This window comes from Somniosus microcephalus, chromosome 11 (genome assembly GCF_052327205.1).
Source record: "Somniosus microcephalus isolate GS21.2 chromosome 11, FLI_Smic_1.0, whole genome shotgun sequence".
NCBI lineage: Eukaryota > Metazoa > Chordata > Chondrichthyes > Squaliformes > Somniosidae > Somniosus > Somniosus microcephalus.
Genome location: NC_140997.1, coordinates 158,079,862 through 158,106,547, shown reverse-complemented (window position 1 = coordinate 158,106,547; position 26,686 = coordinate 158,079,862). Strand labels below are relative to the sequence as shown.

General features: G+C 49.6%; 1 protein-coding gene across 8 annotated transcripts in view; it reads left to right on the top strand.

Annotated features, from left to right (window-relative positions):
* Window positions 1–26,686, top strand: part of LOC147110959 (acylamino-acid-releasing enzyme-like) — a 79,885-nt gene that overhangs the window by 19,430 nt on the left and 33,769 nt on the right. For all 8 annotated transcript variants that reach the window (XR_015080021.1, XR_015080019.1, XR_015080020.1 and 5 more), the window contains exons 8-13: window positions 1,107–1,198; window positions 4,272–4,312; window positions 7,380–7,501; window positions 8,524–8,584; window positions 17,586–17,683; window positions 18,686–18,737. Coding sequence is in view for 5 of the 8 variants with exons in the window: in XM_086001379.1 (XP_085857505.1) it covers window positions 1,107–1,198; window positions 4,272–4,312; window positions 7,380–7,501; window positions 8,524–8,584; window positions 17,586–17,683; window positions 18,686–18,737 (466 nt within the window). In the remaining 3 variants the exon portion in view is untranslated. The remainder of the gene's footprint in view (window positions 1–1,106; window positions 1,199–4,271; window positions 4,313–7,379; window positions 7,502–8,523; window positions 8,585–17,585; window positions 17,684–18,685; window positions 18,738–26,686) is intronic.

Sequence of the window (26,686 nt, the reverse complement as noted above, 5' to 3'; positions counted from 1 at the left end):
TGCCGGCGCTACTGGAGGGTATCAGCGCCTCCCAATGGGCGCTACCTGCCCCATTGCGGCGCTGTTCCGGCGCTGCGGCGCCCGATGCGGTGCGGCAGGCTGGGGAAGTGCAGGCCTCCTCCTTCCGTTAAGGAGGAGCTGCCTGCACCCGACCGCTGGCCGTTGACGGCTGAATAAAAATGAGCCCGGCACCTCGGAGAAGTGCCGGGCTCGCGGCCCACACGCATCTGTGCCGCGGGGGGGTCTTGGAGGAGTCCGGGGAGGGAGGTGCGGGCAGGCGGCCGCCGGGGAAGCGGCCGGCCGCCGGGCGACCTTAATGCGCCGGCGCTAACTTCAGCAAGGCACCTTTTACAGAACGTTGCTTGCGGCTGCCACGGGCGAGGCGGCCACAACTCAATTTCGGAGTTCGGGCGGGTTACCACGGCAACCGGGACGCTGCGCACACCGATGACGTCATCGGTGCCGGCGCAGCGCTACCGGTGCAACGCCGCTTTAGGGCCCCACTCAATTTTTCAAATGGCTATAACTCTGGCGCTAGTCCCTCTAGCGCCTCAAAAGCGGCGCTAAGGCTAGTGAATTTCTAGGCCCTGATGTTTTAAAACGCTGCCGATTGCGCTGGTTCATTGAAGATTTTATATTTGGCGATATGCAAGTGAGTTTGAGTGGAAACTTGAGCAAAAAAATCACTTCTGAAAACTAGCACAATTTGCGCCCGGATCGCCGATTGCACCCAAAGCGGAAACTCTACCCCACAATGTCCAATCGTTGTTGAAAATTAATGTCTCTTATGTATGCGTAATGGACTAGGAGGCCTAGCTGCTGAAAAATGCCTTCCCAGCAGCTATTGCTATCAAGCTATTTGAAATTTTGTGTAGCAAGTGGTTAGTATTAGGAGTATGGCATTTGAGCTAACCTCCGTTCTACAGCACCAAGTTCTTGCACTGGGTTCAGAATGCAGAGTTTTTGGAAATTAACATCAAAATGTGAATATGTTTGTAACAAGTAAGTGCTGTTTTATCTCCAAGCATTTGGAGGCTGCAGCTATAATCTCTCTGTCAAAAGATATGGGCACCCTAAGCAAATCTTCCTGTTCCTATGTTTTCCAGGCAATCTGGGCCCCTAAGGACACTGGCATCATATTTGTTGGCTTTTGGCACATGCCCTGGCGACTGGGTCTCAAATACTGCACCAACCGGAAGTAAGTCACTGAGTATTGTCTCTAACGCAGTGCGAGCAGTACTTAAAAAAAGACATGAAATACTTGCATTTGTATAGTGCCTTTCACAACCTCAAGACGTCCAAAAATGCTTTACAGCCAATTAAGTACTTTTGAGGTGTAGTCACTGTTGTAATGTAGGGAAACATGGCAACCAATGTATGCACAGCAAGACTCCACAAACAGCAATGAGATAATGACCAGATAATCTGTTTTTTAGTTATGTTGGTTCAGAGATAAATATTGGCCAGCTCACCAGGGTGTACACCCCTGCTCTTCTTCGAAATTGTGCCATGGGATCTTTTACGTCCACCCGAGAGGACGTCTCATCCGGAAGGCGGCACCTCCAACATTGCAGCACTTCCTCAATACTGCACTGGAGTGTAAGGCTAGATTTTCTGCTCAAGCCTCTGGAATGGGACGTGAACCCACAACCTTCTGACCCAGAGGCAAGAGTGCTACCCCATAACCACGGCTGACCCAAAGTTGGGATGTTTTGCTGCAGTGTAGTTGAGTGAGTGCATGCGCATTTGTGTTGTGGGGGGCAAATCCCTACGTCTTGTCTCTGAGTAGAAATGTAATGTGATAAGGAACAGCAAACATAATGGGGTGGCGGTAGAGCTTGTGTAAAATAGGGTCTGAGGGAGAGGGTTGTGTAGAAGTATGATGACAATTTTGCTTTTGCTTCACTTGTTCATAAATGATTTTGCCAAACAATTCTTCATGAAGCTGAAGATTATTATTATTGGCACATGTCAGGGACAAGCAGGAAGTTTGAATCTGACTTTTATGGGGTAAGACTTTTCAATGTAGCCATTTTGATAACTCTACCAAGTTAATCAAACTGGTAGTAACGGTGCTATCATTCAGTATTCCCATCAGAGGTTTAGCTTTCTAATTATTATCCCTTTTTTGGATGAGGGTGAAAACTGGGACAGAAATTAAAAATTCCAGTGATGGACTGCATTCATGTTGATCTGAATGATGCCTCCTCCTGAGGCCTGAAAATTTAATGCACTCGCCCCTTTCACTGTCCGGTTGATTTTCTTTGGCTGCAGGTCTTGATCAGAAGTTGACACAAGTCATAGGTCATGTCCCTGTTGAGGCAGAGCCTCCTTACCTACTTTTCCTCCGCGGTTGAGTTTGGTGGCATGATGGCAGGACTTGTGCTGCATAGATATTAGAGAGTCCTGAAGGTCTTCCTGGTACAGCCTCAAAGCTCCAGATTTATGATCTTATGCTGTTCTTGCTGCTTCCCCGCCAAAATGTTCAGCAAAGGAAGAAAAACCCTTCTTTTACCATAAACTATCACATGTTTTACTCACTCATCCTTCAAAATCATAGAAAATTAATGGCGTGTGAATTGACTAAATCCAGAGTAAATTTGCATGTTTCCCACTAATTACTGTTTAACAGACAGTTAATAAGCAAAAAGAAAACATTAATGCTGAGTCAGTCTGGTAATACTGTTATCTATTACTGTTGTTTACTCCTAAGAGCAAATTTAGGAGAGTCAGCAACCGTTAGCGTTCACGCAGTAAATGTTAACTAACAAAATTACAACAGATGAATTTACAATCAGAGCAAATTAAACTTCTCAAAGACCATAGGGATGGCTGGTTTGTGAAATGAAAAAAATGTTAGACCGTTGCAAAGGGGAACTTGTCTAAGATTAGGGCTGAGGTACATTACAGGTAGACTATCCTTTATCCGAAAACCTTGGGACCAGCTGTGTTTCGGTTTTTGGAATTTTTCGGATTTCAGAAGGTTTTCATCTCCGTATCTGACAACAAACACTGTTGCTTAGCAACAGCTTGTAAACACTCGGGCCCTGCCTTGGAAGCGTCTCTGAAGCTGTTGCTAAGCTCCACAGCCTGACTGTTTTAAAAAAAAATGCTTGGGGAAGAAAAAAAATGCTAGGGGAAGAAAAAAAACCTAACAAAACGGCTGCTGATTTCTGCCGTTAGATCGAGGTTTCCGGCTCCCCCTGCTCCGTTTCTGAATTCCTTGACTTAGCGGGGGTCTGGGGCTCGACTGCCGCCACCAGTTGTGGGAAAGCCGGATATTGGCTGACTCCTACACTAAGCTGGCCCGCAAATCAGGTCGGGGGTGGGGGGGGGGAAGAAAAGACTATCGGACGGGCCGCTGCAGCTATCGGACGGGCCGCTGTATTGTTGGGTTCACTCTCCCGGTACCTCCTTCACACTGCCCGGCTCGGCCTGCAATCTCCTACCCAGGAGGGAACTCTGTGACCCTCTGCCCTGCTCACAGGGAAAGGCAGAGCTCCCGGACCACTCCTGTCATGTTTGGCGCCACTCGGGTCATGTCGTGCGCACGACTTACGCTCCACGAAAAAACTTTCGGTTTTTAGAGGTTTTCGGTTTTCGGAAGTGCGGATAAAGGATAGTCTACCTGTACTGAGACTGAGCAGAGGAAGCTTTACCTTGTTGTGCTGTACCTGACCTGGCAGTCTTGATGCTGACACCAAGTGCCTGAAATGGAATAGTGGTTAATTTCCCAGCACTGATATCAGTCATCTTGACGGACTATGTGGGAAATGGAACTGGATCCATCGGCGCAGCACTTTCAGTAATAATGCTGTGTAGAGATTGAAAGTCAGCTCTTTAATGTGTGTGATACTTGCCAAAATTAGCTCAGATCTCATAAAGTTATCAATGGGTGCAAAGCCTTCCAGCGTTGTCACCTCAACCCACCATCTGATGCACACAGACAAACACAGGAGGGAAAAAGACCTTGAATTGTATTTCTCCCCTCTGCTTCGTACTGTGCCAAATACCATTTTCTGGCTTAAAGGACAGGCAGACAACCTTCTTCCAGGATTCTGCCAATGCTGTTCTGTAACTTGCCATGGTGAGAACAGCCTGTGGTGATGCATGATGGGAACCCATCGTGTGTAGAGACTCGAGGATGCAAACTCAATGATGCAGTGAATTGGAGCCTCAGTACTGTCTGTTTCTAGTTTTTTTTTAATTATTAATGTCACTTGATTTACCATTTTGTCTTGTGACTTCATGCACTTTTGTTTCTACATCAGATCAGCGCTGTACTGTGTGGACCTAACTGGGAGTGAATGTCGTAAGTGATGTTTCTCAGTTCCATTGTGCACTTTGTGTCCAGTTGACCATGAAACATTTTGCAATTTCAATGCAATTACTTCAGTGTAAAGGAATCTTCCAGGTACCTGTTAGTCCCAGTGTAACTCATTCCTAGGTACCCGTTAGTCCCAATGTAACTCATTCCTAGGTACCTATTGTTTCAGTATATCTCACTCCCAGGTACCTATTAGTTCCAGTTTAACTCACTTCTATGTACCCGCTAGTCCTAGTTTAACTTACTTCTAGGTACGCATTGGTCTCCCATGTAATTCACGTCTAGGTACCTGTTAGTCCCAGTGTAAGCAATTTGTAAGGGGTGGTGTGTGTGTGGTCAGCGTCACCTCTGACTCCGAGTGGTTCGAATCGCTCCCATTCCCTTGGTTCTAGACTTTGGACTTGGGGGTTGTAATGAAATTGCAACAGACACCTGAGTTGGTCAAAAGAATTTAGATTTTATTTTGAGACAGGAAAAATATACAATACAATAAAACTTATACTCTAAAAGGGGGAACATGCGAGGGAGAATGACAATAGACAAAAATACCTTATCCTCCCAATCCCACTATCCTAACAAGGTTGAATTCCAGAGGACCAGGAAATGCTCACCAAATGACTTTCTTGACAGATTGTAGAGGTTCGCGATTTCGGGGTTCTCTTTAGTTGTGGCAGTTGGGGCCTGCCGTACCCCGGACGTGGTGGAAGACTGCACCTGCGTTGGGTTTTCAGTCTTCGCCTGTCCGCTGATGCGGTTGGATGCGTAGTTGGATTTATCGGGTAAGAACCCAATTTCCTTTGGTTAGGTATAGTTTTTAGAGCCTTTTGTGTCAAATCTTTCCCAGTGGTAAGTCAGACTAGCTTGTAGAGTGGAAACAAACTTGCGAATTTTCGACTTCTCGTTGGTTGGTTTCTTGTTGGTCGCGGTGGTCCAATATTACCTAGTTGGTGGTAATATTATTAGTTGTTGGTTTCTTGAGGCCTTTGGTTGCCGCGATTCCTTTTTCCTCTCGTTTCGTTCTTTTTTCCTCAAGTCTCTGATCCTCCGACTATGTACGGTGATGATAATGAGTAGTACTCTTTCTGAACCGTACTTTCTTTCTCCTGTACTGAACTTGAACCTTCTTGGGCTGTGTCCTCAACTGACTCTCCGTTGAACTGTCTGTCTTTACTGAACAAGCAGGCCTCAATTATACTGTGTTGAGGCCTGGCTTATCTGACCGCCAAATCTCCTCTGGTCCATTGTTTATTTTGGCGGGCTTGTTAATTTTGGCGGGCTTGTTAATTTTAATAGGTTTAAATTCTCATCGAGTTTCGGGGCTGGTCCCATCTATTTTTAATTGGCTTTTAACTAGTTTCGGGATTGCTTCGAAAAACAGTTTAAGTGTGCAAAGTGGTTTTGGAAATCTTTGAGTGGTTTAAACTGTTGTTTGATTGTCTTCTCCTGCTGGGGCCAGGGTCTCTTTTGTTGACTAGTGGCATGTATTGTATTCATGTTCTTGGTGGCCCTGTAGGTTTCGGCAGGAACAGTCCTTTCCGTGGGCTTATTGTCTTTATGTAGAATGGCTGGGATGGCCCAGAACATTCTCAGACAATCTGGCCTTTCCAATTCTCAACTGTCTGTCCACAGTGTCCAACCCATTCCCTTTGTTGCAGCTTTTCCACAGGCCTGAACATGCCTTTCAAACTAGCAGAAATCCTGGGGTTTTGATTTTAAGTCCCCTTTGGCCCAATATTTCCTTCAAACAGTCCAATATCTCTTTTCTTACTTTGGGGGAATCTGTATAATTTTGCGAGCCTTACAAATTCCTAGGCACCCGTTAGTTCCAGCATAACTCGCTTCCATGTACTTGTTAGTTCCCTTGTAATTCAATTCAATTCCAGTACTGATTGGTCCAAATGTACCTCACTTCCAAGTATGTGTTAGTTCCAGTGAACATAAGAACATAAGAAATAGGAGCAGGAGTAGGGCATGCAGCTCCTCGAGCCTGCTCCGCCATTCAATAAGACCTCAACTCCACATTCCCAGCCGATCCCCATATCCCTTGATTCCCTTAGAGTCCAAAAATCTGTCGATTTCTGTCTTGAATATACGCAATGACTGAGCATCCACAGCCCTCTGGGGTAGAGAATTCCAAAGATTCACAACCCTCTGAGTGAAGAAATTTCTCCTCTTCTCAGTCTGTGTGAAGTTTGCACATTCTCCCCGTGTTTGCGTGGGTTTCCTCCGGGTGCTCCGGTTTCCTCCCACAGTCCAAAGATGTGCGGGTTAGGTTGATTGGCCATGATAAAAAAATTGACCCTTAGTGTTAGGGGGGATTAAATACGTGAGGTTACGGGGATAGGGCTTGGGTGGGATGGCTGTCGGTGTAGGGACCGGGTGCTAGGGTTTGGATGATCAGCCATGATCTCGTTGAATGGCGGAGCAGGCTCGAAGGGCTGAATGGCCTACTCCTGCTCCTATCTTCTATGTTTCTAAATGACCTACCTATTATCCTGAGACTATGCCCCCTAGTTCTAGACTCTTCAGCCAGGGGAAACAACCTCTTAGCATCTACCCTGTCAAGCCCTCTTCGAATCTTGTATGTTTCAATGAGATCACCTCTCATTCTTCTAAACTCCAGAGAGTATAGGCCCACAATCTATCATCTAGGAATCAATTTAGTGAACCTTCGTTGCACCGCCTCTAAGGCAAGTACATCCTTCCTTAAGTACGGGGACCAAAACTGTACACAGTACTCCATGTGTGGTCTCACCAAAGCCCTGTACAATTGCAGCAACTTTCATACTCCAACCCCCTTGCAATAAAGCCCAACATGCCATTTGCCTTCCTCATTGCTTGCTGTACCTGCATGTTAACTTTCTGTGTTTCATGTTTAACTCACCTAATGGGTACCCAGTACTCCGTGTAACTTACATTTCAAGAGCCCCCCCCGCCCCCCAAACTATCTGGATACATTTATTCCTGGCAAATTGAGTTGCTTGTGTGCCAGACTAGATTGCAATTTTGCTCGTGAAAACATTTTGAAATTGCTGACTTTACCTTTTCACAGTGCAGATTTCTTCAGGAATAAATTCTGTACATTCCCCACGCCTCAGTCCCGACCAGCGTCATGTTATCTACCTGGAGGGTGGCAATGTTAGGACCCACCATCAGTGCTACAGCCTATCCTTGGTTAGTATCTTCCTCGATGAGTCTAATTTATTCCAAGAATGTTGTGACTAAAGAAATGTTTTACAGTTCTCTACAATATCAGAAAAGATCTGGATATTTAACATTGCTGCTCTAATTCCAGGAATACTCAGAACCATATTGTATAGTTTTAAGAACTGAACACTGTTACTGTAGAGTTTAGCCACAGGAGTAATGGGCTTAAAGCTTCCACTGGCTCTCTATTTTTATTCTAGGCTGAACTTGCGACAAATTATAATTTAAAAATCAACAACATCATATAGTGTCTGTAATGTGGAAAAATGTCCCAAACACTTAATGAATTCTGGTTCAAAAAAGGAGATATTAGGAGGGGTGACCAAAAGCTTGGTCAAAGAAGTGGAACAGGGTGCTGCCCCTGGCTCCACAGCAGTACTGCGGATGCTGCCGGCCCATGCTTGCCCCCACCCGCCACCCCCTCTCCCGCCTCGCCTGTTCCTCTCTCTTTCCTCCCCACAATTTACCTGAAGGCCAGCTCTGTAACAGATCCAGTGAATTCTGTGGGCCCCGACCGACCAGCTGCATCGGGGCGCCCGATCGGTGTCCTTAACTCGCTGGTATTATGTGGATGAGACCGAGGACCAATATCCAGTGACCAGCCTCTTCATCTTCGGGTGTGTGCTGCAGGTGCATCTCCCACTTCGTGTCCGTTTTCGGCACGAGACCAATTCCCAGCCAAGATGTCATATTAACTATTCCTTCCATGAAGTCATTGTTGATTTCCAGGTAAACTGATTGGACTTGATCCTTCCAGCAGCAGAGGTACTGCCTACACTCTCAATGACCCTTTCTAACTTATTTAACTCCCCGAAAGGAGAAGAAAATTTTTGAACTTAGTTCCTGACTTATTGATGTTATTAAAACCGGCCCGGTGGCATTCAAGCCATGCATGAACTCAACTCTGTTACACATGCATTGAAGCGTATCTGTGCAGTAACCGAGCTTCTCCTTTTTCTTCCTGTAACGGATCATATATTTTCTTTCAGTATAACTTGGACAAAAAAGTAATCTCAACTGTGGTGAAGATTGTGGATTATCCAACTGTGGGTAAGTGATAGGAAGTCTATCATTTTTATTTTAAAACGATCCAATTTTCTCCTCCTCCTGAAGGCAGTGGCTCGTGCTGGGACAATGTTCCACTGGTACCAGATACCCTTCAGTACTCTATCCCAAGTGACAGCCTGCACATGTGAGTCTGGAAGGTGATTGTCAGCAGCCTATTCGTCCATGGTCAGATGCATATTTTCCAGGTGAACTCACTGGACAACGATCAGTAGCAGAAACCGTGGCATATTTTTCTGCTCCCAAGCCTGGCGGTCCTCCGGGTGATTGATAATGTCCCAGCTGCTGCCTGAATCAGCTCAGATAACACAGACTAGAGAATGAACCCAGGTCCTTCCAGCTCTGAATATATTAGTATTTACACACTGAGCCAGTGTTGAGCCGAAGAAGTGTATACTTCTAAGTTCCTATCTAAATCACTGTTTAAATTTTTATTTTTTTATTTTTGACTGTTCCAACTGGCTTCAGCATTACCAGTTCAGAAATAGGAAGATAGGAATTGCTAGACGAGAAAAGGCCACTATCTATCTAGTTTGCCTTCCACCATCCTGGTAAAAAAGAAAAGAAAAGAAAATCTTGCATTGACAGGAAACTCTTTTTTATCCGGGACCGGCGTGGTGCCGGTTTATCAAAAAGTCCGGATTACAGAGAGGTATAGTAAAAGGTACGAGAGCCCCATACACGGCCACAGATCCAGGCGTCCCTGTTGCATAACAACAGGTGCAGGAACCCCGGCCACAGATCCAGGCGTCCCTGTTGCATAGCAACAGGTGCAGGAACCCCGGTTACACGGCCACAGATCCAGGAACGGCCACTAATATGAAGTAAAACTTACCTGAACCTACTCCTGAATTTTGCCGGTTATTTAGGTGCTGGTAAATCGAGAATTTCCTGTATATAGTGCCTTTCATGACCTCCGGACATCCCAAAGCACTTTACAGCTAATGAAGTACTTTTGAAGTGTAGTCATTGTTGTAATGTAGGAAACGTGGCAGCCAATTTGCGCACAACAAGACCCCACAAACAGCAATGTGATAATGACCGGATAATCTGTTTTTAGTGATGTTGATTAAGGGATAAATATTGGCCAGGACACCAGAGAGAACTCCTCTGCTCTTTGCCGAAATAGTGTCATGTGATCTTTTATGTCCACCTGAGAAGGCAGACGGGGCCTCCCTCAGTCCTGCACTAGAGTGTCAGCCTAGATTTATGTGCTCCAGCCTCTGGAGTGGGACTTGAACCCACAACCTTCTGACAGAGACAAGAGTACTACCAACTGAGCCACGGCTGACACTGTGTTGCATGATACAGTGGTAATAGAGTTGTTGACTAATCGTAGCGATCAATCTCTATCAATTAGTCTACAACAGACCCAGAAATGACACGAGGGAAACCCCAGTGGGGAGAGCTTTGGGAGCCATAGGCCCAAAGTCACCTTTTTCCTCAAGCATGTTACACTTACCACAAGTCATGACTCAAATTACTCATATACCGTCTCCCAAAATTCTGAAAGAAATCTATCTAAATGTGTGAAACTTTTAGCATTTGATTTATTAATTGAATAAATGACTAATTTGGTCAGTCTGAGCTGGATTGGAATCAAAGGCCTAGAAAATGCAGCACGGTGGCATAGTGGTTAGCACTGTTGCCTCACAGCGCCAGGGACCTGGGTTCAAATCCGGCCTCGGGTGACTGTCTGTGTGGAGTTTGCACATTCTCCCCGTGTTTGCGTGGGTTTCCTCCGGGTGCTCCGGTTTCCTCCCACAGTCCAAAGATGTGCGGGTTAGGTTGATTGGCCATGATAAAAATTGGCCCTTAGTGTTAGGGGGGATTAAATACGTGGGGTTACGGGGCTAGGGCTTGGGTGGGATGGCTGTCGGTGTAGGGACCGGGTGCTAGGGTTTGGATGATCCGCCATGATCTCGTTGAATGGCGGAGCAGGCTCGAAGGGCCGAATGGCCTACTCCTGCTCCTATCTTCTATGTTTCTATGTAAATTCGGTTGGTAGCGCCGGCGTTGAGCGCCTAAAGAGACCTAGAATTGGGGCAATACCCTATGTTGGGGCGGTCGCTATGAAGATAGCGACAACTCAGATATTGACTATACATTTAGCGCCTGCGCTAAGTGTTTGCGCGCGCCCGCGAGCGCAAGCAGATCATGACTTCATTTCAGTGTGCAACGCCTTTTAGGAGCGCCTGAGCGCATATTGGGTGGCGCCCGGAGCCTTAACACCTAGCGCTATTAGTGACAGTTCGAGGGAGGGCTAGCAGGCCCTTCTCGGAGTAGGGGGGCGCTATTTAAAGGGGACAGCTCTAGTGCAGAATCTTCAGCCACTTGGCCTGCTCATTGCGATCGTTGCTGGATAGAGTTGGCGAGCTACTGTGGAGCAGAGTTTTGGGAATTTAGCTTTAGAGTACTTGGGACCTTCAAACCTGTCCGAAGCACTTGCAGCACTACACCTAAAAGCCTTTTGACCAACTGGCATCGGAATGGGAGCTGCTTTGGAGGGCGACGGCCTCATCGCCCAACACTATGAAGGGGCAGAGAGACGGCGGGAGAGAGGGCCGGGATTGGCCAGAAGGAGGAGGGGCAATGGAGGTCGCCAATCCGATGGGATGCTGCGAGGGTCTTTAGGCAGCAGGTGACAAGCCTTGACATGTCGGAGGAGCAGTGTTTGGGAAGGCTCCAATTCTGGAGGGACATTGTTACTGATCTGTGCCACCTGCTTGGTCAGGATCTGCAGCCGTGTGAACGGTGCAGAACCTCTCTGTCCGTGATCGCTAAACTGACTGATGGCCTCAATTTTTATGCCAACGGATCCTTTCAGTCAGCCATTGGGGACATTGCGACTGTCGCTCAGGTTGCAGTCCACTGTTGCATCCGGCAAGTTACAGATGCCCTTTATAGACGAAGGCGTCAATTCATGACCTTCCCTCTGACCCTGCACAAGCAGGCAGAGCGCGCGCAGGGTATCGCTTCTATTGCGGACTTACCCATGGTGCAGGGGGCGACTGACAGCACACACGTGGCTTTGAGGGCGCCATGCCATCATCCTTAGGACTTCTGCAACCGCAAGGGGTTCCACTCCCTCAACTGCAGCTGGTTTGTGACCACCGCCAAATCATCATGGCAGTCACCGCGCATTTCCCAGGGTGCAGCCACGATGCCTTTATCTTGCGGTTGACCTCAGTTTGTAACCTTTTTGAGGGGCTGGTTCGAACACGAGGCTGGCTTACTGGGGACAAGGGCTATCCTCTCTGCCCATGGCTGATGACAACACTCCGTGTGGCCGACACCCCAGCAGAAGAGCTGATCAGCAGCGGCCATCAGGCGACCAGGCACAGTAAACAGCACACTATTGGTGTTCTCAAAAAGCGTTTCCGATGTCTGGAACATTCGGGGGGATCCCTGCAGTACTCGCCGCAGCAAGTGGGACACATCGTCGTCGTCTGCTGCATGCTCCACAACTTGGCGAATCGACGCACCCAGCCAATTCCAGCTGTCCCTCAACGACCAGCAGAGCAGGCGGAGGAGGAGGAGTATGAGGAGGAGGAGTATGAGGAGGAGGAGGAAGAGCAGGTGGAGGAGGAGGAGGAAGAGCAGGTGGAGGAGGAGGAGGAGGAATAGGAGGAGGAGGAGGAGGAGGAGGAAGAGCAGGTGGAGTAGGAGGAGGAGGAGGAGGCGGAGGAGGAGGAGGAGGAGGAAGATGGAAGGGCTGCTGAAAGTGGAAGGGCTGCTGAAAGTGGAAGGGCCATACGTCAGAGGCTCATCAGGACTCGTTTCGAGACCCCTGTGGCGGAATGATGAGAGTCTTAACTCATGCGCACTTTGGATGTTTGACGGCCTCTGAATGCCAGTATCACTGAAAGTAGTCACGTGCACCATGCCACATTGAAACTTCTGTTTATTGGCACAAAAGTCTTTCATTACAGCAAAACAACGTAATGTCAACAGAAACCATAAGTTACAAAATAACTGTGAACTCTTCGGCAAAGCTGCAAAACTCAACAAACCTTCTGCAAATATAACAACAGGTGAGGGTGTCCTTGAATTTGGACAAAGAAACGTCTCAGCACCTCCCTCTACAACTGGCCCCTTGAGGGAGAACGACTTCTCTTTCACGCCCGGCCCCTTCCCTCCCTGCTGCTCCTACATAATTGGACCCCAGTGGCGGGCTCAAGGCTGGGGGACGCCTGCTGACTGTGTGGAAGCGCAGAAGCCCCTGAGGTACGGCCTGGCCGACCTCTGGGCTTGGAGGGTGCGGACGCAGGCTGCTTGATGTGACCATGGCTGGAAGCAGTGTGCCCTGCAGGTGGTGGCAGCTGCACTGCAGACGTCCCAGCGCTGGCATGTGCAATGGTCTCCTGCCGAGAGAGGACACCTGCACCATGGTCGGACGACACACTGGCTATCTGAGGGGAGCGGCTCGGCTCCTCCGCCACAATCGCATGCTCCACTGATTCCTGGCCTTGTATGGGACTGGAAGGGCCCGGGGTGATCCTAACTGATGCAGAGAGGGTGGCTGCAGTGAGAGATCGCGTTGCCTCAATCTGGGTGTGGAGGAGCCCAGCAAGTGACTGCGTGGCAACAGTGAGGACCTGTGTGCCAGGCGCCAGTGCTTCAGAGAAGCCCTGGACAGTTCTTCCCATTGCTTCGGACAAGGCAGGTGCCGACCGCTCCACTGCCTCGGACAAGCCCTGGACAGACCTTTCCAGGGATTGTCCGAAGCCCTGAACAGTCCTTTCCATAGCCGACTCAAAGCCCTGGACAGTCCTCTCCATTGTTGGGCCGAAGCCCTGGATAGTCCTGTCCATTGTTGCCCCGAAGCCCTGGATAGACCTGTCCATTATTGCCCCAAAGCCCTGGAGAGTCCGCTCCATTGTTGCCCCGAAGTCCAACTTACTCTTAGCCAATGAATCTATTGACTCAGGCATCTTCTCCACTGCAGCCATCAGCTCCGTGTGTCTGAGCCGGGCCTGTTTGCTCATTTCAGCCAGGCGACGCACCTCATCTGCACTCTGTGCAGCAGTCATCACTACCTGCCGTGCCCTCCGGGGAGACGGTGGCCGAACTTGCCTATCCCCCTTGCGTTGCTGCATGCCGCTTGTTCCGGCAACTGGTTCATCCTCAGAGCCCCCCCCCCCTCCCCTCCAGGGGACTACTATCCCCAGTCTGTAGATGTGTCCGCTCCCCGGATTCTGCAACGGCTTGTCCGGATTCCTCATGCTCCTCGCCTCCGGTGGCACTGGCACTGGCAGCTTCAGTGCATTGAGCCCGAGTTGGTGCTGATTCATCTGAAAGTAGGGAGGTGGAAAAGTGGCTTTAGCAAAAGGACAGGTTTGCTGAAAGGCATGCCAGATTGCGGCAAGGCTCTGACATGGCTGCACACTGAGGATGCATGCTGGCGGGGGGACCAAGTGGAAGGCAACAGGTGAAAAAGGTGAGAGTCTTACCCTCGCTGTCGGAAATGGGGTCGGCAGATGCAGTGGTCACAGGACCAGACAGACGTCCCCCAAGAATCTGGTGCACTCTCTCCTCTAGATCTGTGAGAGTGACCACTTGTGGAGGTCCGCCACCGGTTCGACGCTGCTCCTTTCGGATCGTCGCCAGCTTGGACTGCAGGGGAAAGAAGGGGAGGTTCTGTTACATGAGGCCTTGAGAGATAATCTCATGCCCCCCATGGTGCAAGAGCCCTTACATGAGGCCTTGAGACACCTGTCCATGTGTGTGCCCAGAAAGGGCCATGGGTGCTTGCTGACAGATGGCCATTGGGGCATCATTGCAACAGGGTGCCCGAAGTCAGCTGCAGATGGAGGGAATCAGAAGTTTGCTAAACCATCACTCACCCTAACGATCCGTGTGAGGTCGTTGAATTTCTTCCTGCACTGAACAGGGGTCCTGGTCGCCATGCTGCTGGAGTTGACCCTCACAGCAACCTCCCTCCAAGATCGTCGGTAAGCCTTCTGATTCGGCCTCTTGCCATTGTCCGGATACAGGACATCTCGACGGCGCTCAACTGCAGCCACCAACTGGTCCAGAGCCTCAGTGCTGAAGCGCTCTGCTCTCTGTCTAACCTTCTCCATGCTCAACAAGTTTCTAACGCCAGAGAAGGGCGAGCGCCGATTCTGAGGCCTACAGGGCGTTGGGTGTTGAAGCTCAGGCTGACTGACCCACCCCTTTAAGAGCCGGCCGGCGCCTGGAAGTCTCGTGGTTTCCCGTAATTGAGATCACCTGCGCTGCGCCCGTCCGCGTCGATATTGAGTAGCGCCTGAACTTTTGCGCTTTAGGAGCACCGTGCAATGGCTGAATTAGCGCCTCAATCCCCTTTGGGGGCGATGCAACCCAATATCTCGCCAGGCAGCAATAAGTTTCGTCTGGCTATAAACTTCGCGCACCACCAGTTCTAGCGCCTCAAGCGGGGCTATACCCAATTTCTAGGCCAAAGTCTTTCTTTGCAAGTCAGTCTCTGATGCCAGCTGTGACCTGTCTTTTCCTTGTAAAGCTGGTTGAGTTAAAATTGTTCAAATGCTTGAAACAAGGTACCTCTGATTGGGAAGGACAGTACCGGTAACAAATGGCTTTCATTCTGAGTGATGGCAAACATGGAAAAGTGGTAGTTTTGAACTGTGGCTGAAGGCGACTGCATAGTGGTGAGAAGCAGAGTGGGAGAAGGCAGGAAATGAGAGAAACAAAAAGGTGTGAAACTATCGAATAAGTGAAAATAATGCTCAGAACCTGTTTGAACTTGAATTATGTGGAAGTGCAGGTTTGGAAAAGACACGTGTGAAAATGTATGCACTGATCCTTATGGAACACCACTTCCCACCTTTTGCCAGTACCTTTAACCCCTACTCTCTGTTTTGTTATGTCGCCATCTTGCTATCCATTCAGCTACTTGTCCCCTGACTCCACATGTCCTGACCTTAGTCATGAGTCTACTATGTGGTACCTTATCAAAGGCCTTTTGAAAATCCAAATATATTACATCTACTGATTACTCTTTCTGTTACTACAAAGACTTCAGTAAGGTTTGTCGAGCATGTCCTTCCCTTTTAAAATCTGTGCTGTCTGTTTATTATATTTTCAGTTTCTAGATGTTTTTCTATTGCATCTTTGAGTAAGGATTCCAATTTCTTTCCTACCATCTTCTTTAAGCTAATTGGTCTCTAGTTCCCTGGACTTGTTCTTTCTTCTCTTTTAAATATAGGAATCACATTAGGGCAAATGTGGCCTTTCTTTTTGTTTTTTCTTCTTGATGCAAGTTACTGCATTATTTCCCCCCTCCTCATTTCTCTTTAGTATTCTACCTTCCTTGACAGAGAGGCTCCACAAATGACATATGACTAGCCACAAGGATATTATATAGAATTATAGAGGTGAGGTGAGAGTGACTGTCCTAGACATCAAGGCAGCATTTGACCGAGTGTGGCATGAAGGAGCCCTAGTAAAACTGAAGTCAGTGGGAATCGGGGAGGAAAACGCTCTACTGGCTAGAGTCATACCTAGCACAAAGGAAGATGGTTGTGGTGGTTGAAGGTCAATCATCACAGCTACAGGACATTGCTGCAGGAGTTCCTCAGGGCAGTGTCCTAGGCCCAACCATCTTCAGTTGCTTCATCAATGACCTCCCCTCCAACATAAGGTCACAAATAGGGATGTTCGCTGATGACTGCACAGTGTTCAGTGCCATTTACAACTCCTCAGATAATGAAGCAGTCCATGCCCGCATGCAACAAGACCTGGACGGCATTCAGGCTTGAGCTGATAAGTGGCAGCTAACATTCGCGCCACAGAAGTGCCAGGCAATGACTATCTTCAACAAGCGAGAGTCTAACCACTGCCCCTTGACATTCAACGGCATTACCATTGCTGAATCCGCCATCATCATCATCATCCTGGGGGTCACCATTGACCAGAAACTTAACTGGACCAGCCACATAAATACTGTGGCAACAAGAGCAGGTCAGAGGCTAGGTATTCTGCAGCAAGTGTCTCACCTCCTGACTCCCCAAATCCTTTCCATCATCCACAAGGCACAAGTAAGGAGTTTGATGGAATACTCTCCACTTGCCTGGATGAGTGCAGCTCCAACAACACTCAAGAAGCTCGACACCATCCAGGACAAAGCAGCCCACTTGATTGGCACCCCATCCACCACCTTAAACATTCACTCCCTCCACCATCGGCGTACCGTGGCTGCAGTGTGTACCATCTACAAGATGCACTGCAGCAGCTCGCCAAGGCTTCTTCGGCAGCACCTCCCAAACCCACGACCTCTTCCACCTAGAAGGACAAGGGCAGAAGGCGCATGGGGACACCACCACCTCCAAGTTCCCCTCCAAGTCACACATCATCCTGACTTAGAAGTATATCGCCGATCCTTCATCATCGCTGGCTCAAAATCCTGGAACTCCCTACCTAACAGCACTGTGGGAGTACTTACACCAGACTGACTGCAGCGGTTCAAGAAGTCGGCTCACCACCACCTTCTCAAGGGCAATTAGGGATGGGCAATAAATGCTGGCCTTGCCAGCGACGCCCACATCCCACAAACCTTTTTTTTAAAAATTACATAGATTATACCGCACAGAAACGGGCCATTTGGCCCAACCTGTCCATGCCAGTGCTTATGCTGCTCTCGTGCCTCCTCCCATCCTGCCTCATCTAACTCTATCAGCATAACCCTCCATTCCCTTCTCCCTCATATGCTTAACTAGCTTCCCCTTAAATGCATCTATACTATTCACCTCAACTACTCCCTGTAAGCAAGTGGACCCTGACTCCACACAGATTGGGGAAGACTTCCTCTGCGCACTACGTGTAACAAAATCTTAAACCCATTTAAAAAGAACAGGTCTGCAGGTTTGTTACACGGAGGAAATGTTCATCCACCGAACATTGGGAACTGCTGGGCATGAACTCAAGTTGATGGTACTAGGAGCTATAATTCTTCGGAATAACTATGATAGCCAATGATGTGTTTCAGATGGATTTACTGGCATTTACTCATCGGTGCTGGCACAGAACTGCTGGGCAACAGATAGCCAGCGGGTTGTCATCGACACAGCCCAGAGAAGCAGAAAGGTAACTGGGCTATCTGTGTATGGGACCAAGTGGAGAGGGACCACAGAATCAGGTTCATAATTGCAGATAGAGGAGGTCCCCCAATAACTTAGTGGGTAAAGTCCCTGCCTGGTGTGGTACTCAGTCTTGCAGACCAGAAGGTTTCAGGTACTGCTTCATGTAGCTGTATCTCAACAAGGGGTGGCACCTTCAGAAGAAGATAGAAGAAATTGAGGGAAAGTAAATAGCGGTACGGTGCGGAGAGAAAATTGAATAATGCGCCCAAGTGCATTAGCAAATCCTACACTAAAAATCTTCTTTATGTGAACAACCTGTTTGATGAGTGAAAGATACCCTTTATTTAATCATTCCAATTAAGCAAGTACATGGAGATTCAATTTTGAGGAATTGTTCTCTTTAAAAAATATAATTCACTCTCTAATCAAATGTTGATTAAAAGCAACAGAATGCAAATTCATATTTATTCAATTTCATTAATACTGCATTGCATTGATTTGATTTTCTCTCTCACTGGCTGAATCATGTCAGGATTCTGGGTCTATTCACTGGCATGAATAATACGCCAGCTTCACAATGTGGACTTTATTTCAGAAATAAGCCTGCTCTCACTCTTGGGGGTTGGGGCTGGAGGTGGGGGGTACACTTCTGTTGTTGAGAGCAACGGTATGATGCCTCTCCCAAATTGCCATTCTTTATATCTGAGCCCCATCGAGTGCATCACAGCCAAGCCTGATATTGTTCTCACCCAGCATCCATACATGGCACGTTCCGGCAGGTGTCATTGGAAGTGGGAACATGCGCTGATTTTTTCTCCCTCACTAGTCGAGGGTTGCTTGTGTCAATTGTACCACCCTAAATGCTGCCTTGGCTAAGATGGGGAAAATACTTAATTATTTAAACTCGTGCATGATGCACAGAATATTCACAGGGATGCTGATGAAGAATAAATCAGTGAATATGACTGAAGCTCCAATACTGATCTGTGTGTGCCTTGATTCTTAGGATCTAATCGTAGTGAACAGTGCAACAGGAATTGTGACATCACTCACCACTGGTAAGTATTGCTTGTCCCTCTCTTCTTCCATTGCAACCCCACTGCTTCCAGAACTATTTGGAGGACAGGTTCATGATATAGGTCATCCCTTTTCTTTGTCCGCCTGTTCTTGTCTCCTACACCTCTCAACTTTCCCTTTTTAGCCACAACAGTCTGCCACTGAGAAAAACATAGAACATAGAAGATAGGAGCAGGAGTAGGCCATTCGGCCCCTTGAGCCTGCTCCGCCATTTAATGAGATCATGGCTGATCATCCAAATTCAGTACCCTGTCCCTGCTTTCTCCCCATATCCCTTGATTCCTTTAGCCATAAGAAATATATCTAACTCCTTCTTGAATATATTCAATGAATTGGCCTCAACTGCCTTTTGTGGTAGAGAATTCCACAGGTTCACCAGTCTCTGGGTGAAGAAATTCCTCCTCATCTCTGTCCTAAATGGATTACACCTTATCTTTAGACTGCGACCCCTGGTTCTGGACTCCCCTACCATCAGGAACATCCTTCCTGCATCTAGTCTGTCTAGTCCTGTTAGAATTTTATAAGTTTCAATGAGATCCCCTCTCATTCTTCTAAACTCCAGTGAATATAAGCCCAATCGACCCAATCTCTCCTCATACGTCATTCCTGCCATCCCAGGGATCAGCCTGGTGACTCTTTGCTGCACTCCCTCCATGGCAAGAACATCCTTCCTCAGATAAGGTGACCAAAACTACACACAATACTTAAGGTGTGGTCTCACCAAGGCCTTGTACAACTGCAGCAAAACATAGAAACATAGAAGATAGGAGCGGGAGTAGGCCATTCGGCCCTTTGAGCCTGCTCCGCCATTCAACGAGATCATGGCTGATCATCCAAACCCTAGCACCCGGTCCCTACACCGACAGCCATCCCACCCAAGCCCTATCCCCGTAACCCCACGTATTTAATCCCCCCTAACACTAAGGGTCAATTTTTATCATGGCCAATCAACCTAACCCGCACATCTTTGCTCCTGTACTCGAATCCTCTCGCAATGAAGGCCAACATACCATTTGCCTTCTTAACCTGCACCTGCATGCTTACCTTCAGCGACTGGTGCACAAGGACACCCAGGTCTCGTTGCATTTCCTCTTCTCCCAATCTATTGCCATTAAGATACTAATCCGCCTTCCTGTTTTTGCCACCAAGGTGGATAACCTCGCATTTATCCACATTATACTGCATCTGCCCAATCACCCAACCTGTCCAAATCATACTGGAGTTTCTCGGCATCCTCCTCACAGCACACACGCCCACCCAGCTTTGTGTCGTCTGCAAACTTGGAGATATTACATCTAGTTCCGTTGTCTAGATCATTAATATATATTGTGAATAGCTGGGGTCCAATGACCGATCCCTGCGGTACCCCACTAGTCACTGCCTGCCACTCGGAAAAAGACCCGTTTATTCCAACTCTTTGCTTCCTGTCTGCCAACCAGTTCTCTATCCAAGTCAGTACCTTACCCCCAATCCCATGTGCCTTAACTTTACACGCTAATCTCTTATGCGGGATCTTATCGAAAGCCTTCTGAAAGTCCAAATACACCACATCCACTGGTTCTCCCTTATCTATTCTACCAGTTACATCCTCAAAAAATTCCAGTAGATTAGTCAAGCGCGATTTACCTTTTGTAAATCCATGTTGACTTTGCCCGATCCTGTCACTGTTTTCCAAGTGCTCTGCTATAACATCTTTTATAATGGACTCTAGCATTTTCCCCACACCGATGTCAGGCTTGCCAGTCTATAATTCCCCGTTTTCGCTCTACCACCTTTTTTGAACAGTGAGGTTACATTAGCTACCCTCCAATCCATGGGAACTATTCCAGAGTCTATAGAATTTTGGAAGATGACCAGCAATGCATCTACTATTTCTAGGGCCACTTCCTTAAGTACCCTAGGATGTAGATTATCAGGCTCTGGGGATTTATTGGCCTTCAATCCATCAATTTCCCTAACACCATTTCCCTACAAATACTGATTTCATTCAGTTCCTCCCTCTCATTAGACCCTATGGCCTAGAAATTCAGTTGGGCGCGGCAGCCGTTAGCGCCTTAGGAGGAGTAGATTTCAAGCGCTAGGCGCTTAGCGGCTGGGCGCAGCGCGATCTGCGCCTCGCCCCAACTTCAGTACACATTTAGCGCCGGCGCAAAGTCTTAGCGCGCGCCCTGCTGCGCGCGCACATCATGACGTCATTTGCTAGTGCAACGCCTTTTGTGCGCCCCGAACCGGAACTTCACTCGCGCCGGCCCATTGTGCGCCGGGCGGCCCGAGCGACTGTGAAGTGGAACGGTACACAGCCCAGCCGGGCCGCGGGGAGCGCAAATTAAAGGGCACTTACCCAGCAGTATAAAGGCCAGCCATTTTGCAGCATTCACTCTTGTGCAACGGTTTTTTGGACAGAGACCAAGGAGGAGAGTTTACTGGTTTGGACCAACACTTGGACAGGTATTTTTGGCTTAGGCCAGAGCTTACCAATTATCTTTGCCTTCATTCAGAGCTCAGTGTTTGCCAGCATATAATGGGGGCTGCATTGGGTGGCAACGCTGAATTTCAGCCTTATGCCAGAAGGGCTTACAGACGCCGTGAGAGAGTGGCAGCCCTGGCTAGACGCAGAGGGGGCAACAGGCGTCGCCAACTGAGGCCTTACCCACGCAGGGTATACCGCCAGCAGACCTCCTATCTGACTATGTCTGCCGCGATGTGTGTTAGGAGGCTGCGATTCCGAAGGGAGGTGGTTGCAGACATCTGCTGGCTGCTTCAGAGAGATCTGCAGCCACAGCTGATGCGCAGGACGTCTCTGTCGGTGGCAGTGAAGGTGACGGTGGCTCTCAACTTCTATGCCTCCGGCTCCTTCCAATCCGCTACTGGGGACATCGCTAACATCTCCCAGTTCGCCGTGCATTGCTGCATCCGCCAGGTGACCGAAGCCCTTTTCAGAAGGAGACATCAATTCATCTCCTTCCCCATGACCCTGGACAAGCAGCAGCAGCGTGCAGTGGGGTTTGCAAGAATAGCGGGCTTCCCCATGGTGCAGGGCGCCATTGACTGCACGCATGTGGCTTTGCGGGCACCTCTTGAGCATGCCGAGGATTACCGCAACCGGAAAGGCTACCATTCCCTCAATGTACAGCTGGTGTGTGACCACAGGCAGCGCATCCTAGCTGTCAATGCCCGCTTTCCAGGCAGCAGCCACGATGCCTTTATCCTGCGACAGACAACTGTGGCTGACATGTTCCAGGCACAGCCTCCCCCAAGAGGATGGCTTATCGGGGACAAAGGCTATCCTTTGTGTACCTGGCTCATGACCCCGCTCCGCGCGCCCACGACCCCTGCTGAAGAGGCATACAACGAGAGCCATCAAGCGACGAGGAACCTCATAGAACAAACAATCGGCGTGCTCAAGCAACGGTTCCGCTGTCTCGATCGCTCCAGGGGAGCCCTCCAGTATTCGCAGGATCGAGTCTCCCAATTCGTCGTCGTTTGCTGCATGCTGCACAACCTGGCTATCCGCAGGACTCAGGCACTGCCACCTCACGTTGGACCACCACCTCGAGGAGGAGCAGGAGGAGCATGAGGACGACGAGGACGAGGAGTACCAGCCCAGGAGGGACGCACAAGGTCCAAGGGCCGCCCGTCGGCGGCTTATTGAACGTCACTTCTCGGCCCCCTGTCAGGGAATGGCTTGTGCCAATGATAGAACATGATTGCAGCCGCTCCGCAAGCCCTCAGCTGGTTAAGGCAACAAACACTTCAAAGATCAAACATGGACAATGTGAATAAATAAAATGCTTTATTGTACAAACTCTGGGCCCTTCCCACATGAAAACCAAAAACAGACGAAACCCCCCAAAAAACACTCAAACACATTACTCGCTCCCACAACCTGGAGAGGATGAACAAAATAGGGCAACTAAAATGGCCGTCATTCTCGGCCTTCGTCCAAAACAAACATCGCATCATCGGCCTTCAAAAAACAAACATCCAATTCTCGGCCTGAGGAAACAAACACAAATGGCCACACATTCGACTATTTGGCCCGCTAGGGCGATGCCTTGGCCATCTTTGGGTGGCCCCTGCCCGCCCTGCTGCTCCGCCTCAAAGTAAGGCCATTGGCTGCTGCAAGGCTGGGGGCAGGCTCCTGAGGGGCACATGTCGTGACAGCAGATGCCCTTGGGGGTCGGCCTAGTCGAGGTCTGGCCGTCGAGCGGGCGGCTGTTGATTGCTGCAGCTGTGGCTGGCCAGCATCAGTCGCTGCAGCAGCTCCTGGCAGCTCCACTGGGGGACTGGCAGTGGCGGCTGGAGGAATGGCGGCAAGCTGGAGGATGGCAGGCGCTCGCTGGTCGCCTGAGACACTGGCACTCGCCCGGGCCAGCACTGCAGCATGCGCACCAATCTGCCGAGGGACAGACCGCTGTGCTGCTGCAGCGCGCCGGGTGCCCTGGCGATGCCTGGCTGACACAGCGAGTGTGGCAGCAGTGAGTGCCTGTGTTGACCTGTTCACTGACCGCATCAGAGCAGCCAGTGACTGGACGGCACCACTGATCACCTGGCCAGTCGCTGACAGAGCTGCCCCGAATTCCGCCCGACTCGCTGCCTGATCTGCCCGGTATTCCGCCCGACTGGTGGCCTCTGAGGGCCCGAACTCGGCCACACTCCGAGAGAGGGAATCGATGGACTCAGGCAACCGTGCCACTGCCGCCATGAGCTCCGTGTGCCGGCGCTCCGAGTCTGCGGACAAGTCTTCGAGGCGTTCCATCTCCTCGGCGAAGAGCATCTCCTGACTGGAGGCCGGACTCTCTGGGGAGAAGGCTGCCGAGCTGGCCGACCCTTCCTGCGTTGCTGGAGGCCGCTGGGCCCAGCAATTGGACTCCCCTCCGACGCATCCCCCCCTCTGGGGAGAAGGCCGCCGAGCTTCCATCCCACTCCCGCCTTTCTGCAGCCCGCAGGTCCCAGGAGCTCCCCTCCCCTTCGACACTTCCGCCACGCTGCCCTCCAGGGAAGACGTGTCCCCTACATTGGCCTGGGTGGCCGCGGCTGAGTGTTCCCCTGATGGGCCGCCTTCCTCTTGCTCCTCCTCCTGCTCCTCTTCGGAGGGTCTGTCACTGGCAAGTTCAGGGACCTCCTCTTGACCATCTGAAAGCAGGAAGGCACAAGAGTAGCTTTAGAGTGAGGAGAGGGCGTCAGTGCGGGATGCATGAGTGGTGGCATTCAGCGCATTGGTCGGACAGTGGCAAAGGATGTAGATCTGATGCGCAAGTGGGACGAGAGAGGTGCAAAAGGTGATGTCCTTACCATTGGTGCCCAGAACAGGGTTGGCATCTCCACATGCAACGGGCCCAATCACCCGGCCACCCATGAGGCGCTCCACGCGATGTTGCAGGTCGGTGAGTGGCTGGATATGGGGTCGGCCTCCCCCGGTCGCAGTCCGGCTCTTGCGATTATTCGCCAGCTTGGCCTGCAAGAGAAAGGACGGCGTCTAAGTACAGTGTGTCGCCGTGATCTTGTGTGCACTGCCTCCCATGGTGGAATAGCTTGGCCAGTGTGTCGCCATGATCTGGTGTGCACTGCCTCCCATGGTGGAATAGCTTGGCCAGTGTGTCGCCATGATCTGGTGTGCACTGCCTCCCATGGTGGAATAGCCTGGCCAGTGTGTCGCCATGATCTGGTGTGCACTGCCTCCCATGGTGGAATAGCTTGGCCAGTGTGTCGCCATGATCTGGTGTGCACTGCCTCCCATGGTGGAATAGCCTGGCTAGTGTGTCGCCATGATCTGGTGTGCACTGCCTCCCATGGTGGAATAGCCTGGCCAGTGTGTCGCCATGATCTGGTGTGCACTGCCTCCCATGGTGGAATAGCCTGGCCAGTGTGTCGCCATGATCTGGTGTGCACTGCCTCCCATGGTGGAATAGCCTGGCCAGTGTGTCGCCATGATCTGGTGTGCACTGCCTCCCATGGTGGAATAGCCTGGCCAGTGTGTCGCCATGATCTGGTGTGCACTGCCTCCCATGGTGGAATAGCCTGGCCAGTGTGTCGCCATGATCTGGTGTGCACTGCCTCCCATGGTGGAATAGCCTGGCCAGTGTGTCGCCATGATCTGGTGTGCAATGCCTCCCATGGTGGAATAGCTTGGCCAGTGTGTTAAGTGCAGAATGTGCAATTGATGCTCATGCCTGTCCCATAGCTGCTGGATGAAGGCTGGCCATTAGAGCTTTCAGGTCCCTTTGCCCATAATGTGAGGTGCACATGCAAGGATGAGGAGGTCACTGGAAAGGGTACTCACCCTGACAATGCGTGTGAGGTCATTTAACTTTTTGCGGCATTGGGCACCGGTCCTGGGGACGTCGCTGTTGGCTGACAGCTTGCTGGCGACATGCCTCCAGGCTCTCCTGTAGACGCGGACCGTCGCCTTCTTGCCATTGTCCGGGTACAAAACATGGTGCCTCTTCTCCACAGCAGCAATCAGCACACTCAGATCACGCTCTGAGAAGCGCTGCGCACGTTCACGGGCCTTCTCCATGTCTTCAGGCGCTATTTGGGTCCAGCAGCAGTGTTCAGGCCTAGCTGGAGGGCTCCACTATCCAGGGCGTGGCAGCAGACACAGTCGACCCTTCCCCCTTAAGAGCTGGCCGACGCCAGGGTGTCTACTGTCAATCACGAGATGGCCGCACCTGTGCTGCGCCCGGCCTTGTGCTATCGATCACCACCTCCGGCTTAGCGCCCAAAGAGAGGCGTCCAGCAGCAGTTTTAGCGCTCACCCGAACTCCTAGGGCGAAGCTAATGAATATCGGAGAAGTGGCATCGATTTGGCGGCGGCCGCAAACTTTAGCGGACGCCCCACTTTAGCGCCCCAAAAGTGGCGTCAATGAATTTCTAGGCCTATGTTCCCCGACATCTCTGGGAGGTTATTTGTGTCCTCCTTTGTGAAGACAGAACCAAAGTATGTATTTAATTGGTCGGCCATTTCTTTGTTCCCCATTATAAATTCCCCTGATTCTGACTGCAAGGGACCTACACTTGACTTCACCAATCTTTTTCTCTTCACATATCCATAGAAGTTTTTACAGTTGGTTTTTATGTTCCCTGAAAGCTTACTCTCATACTCTATTTTCCCTCTCTTAATTAATCCCTTTGTCCTCCTTTACTGACTCCTAAACTGCTCCCAATCCTCAGGTTTGCTGCTTTTTCTGGCCAATTTATATGTCCTCTCCTTGGATCTTATGCTATCCCTAATTTCCCTTGTTAGGCATGGTTGAGTCACCTCTTTTGTTTTATTTTTATGCCAAACAGCGATGAACAAATTCTGTAGTTCATCCATGCGATCTTTAAATGTTTGCCATTGCCTATCCACCATCAACCCTTTAAGTAATGTTCCCCAATCCATCCTAGCCAACTCGCGCCTCATACCATCGTAGTTTCCTTTATTTAAATTCAGGACCCTAGTGTCTGAGTCAAATACTTCATTCTCCATCTTAATGAAGAATTCTATCATTATTATCGCTCCGCCCCAAGGGGCCTCGCACAACAAGATTGCTAATTAATCCTTTCTCATTACATAATACCCAGCCTAAGATGGCCTGATCTCTAGTTGGTTCCTCGACATATTGGTCCAGGAAACCATCCCGTATACACTCCAGGAATTCCTCCTCCACAATGTTGTTACTAATTTGCTTAGCCCAATCTATATGTAGATTAAAGTCACCCATGATAACTGCTGTACCCTTATTGCACGTGTCTCTAATTTCCTGTTTAATGCCATCCCCAATCTCAGCATTACTGTTTGGGGGTCTGTATACAACTCCCACTAACATTTTTTGCCCCTTGGTATTTCCCATACAGATTCAACATCATCAGAGCTAATATCCTTCCTTACTATTGTGTTAATCTCCTCTTTAACCAGCAATGCTACCCCACCTCCTTTTCCTTTTTG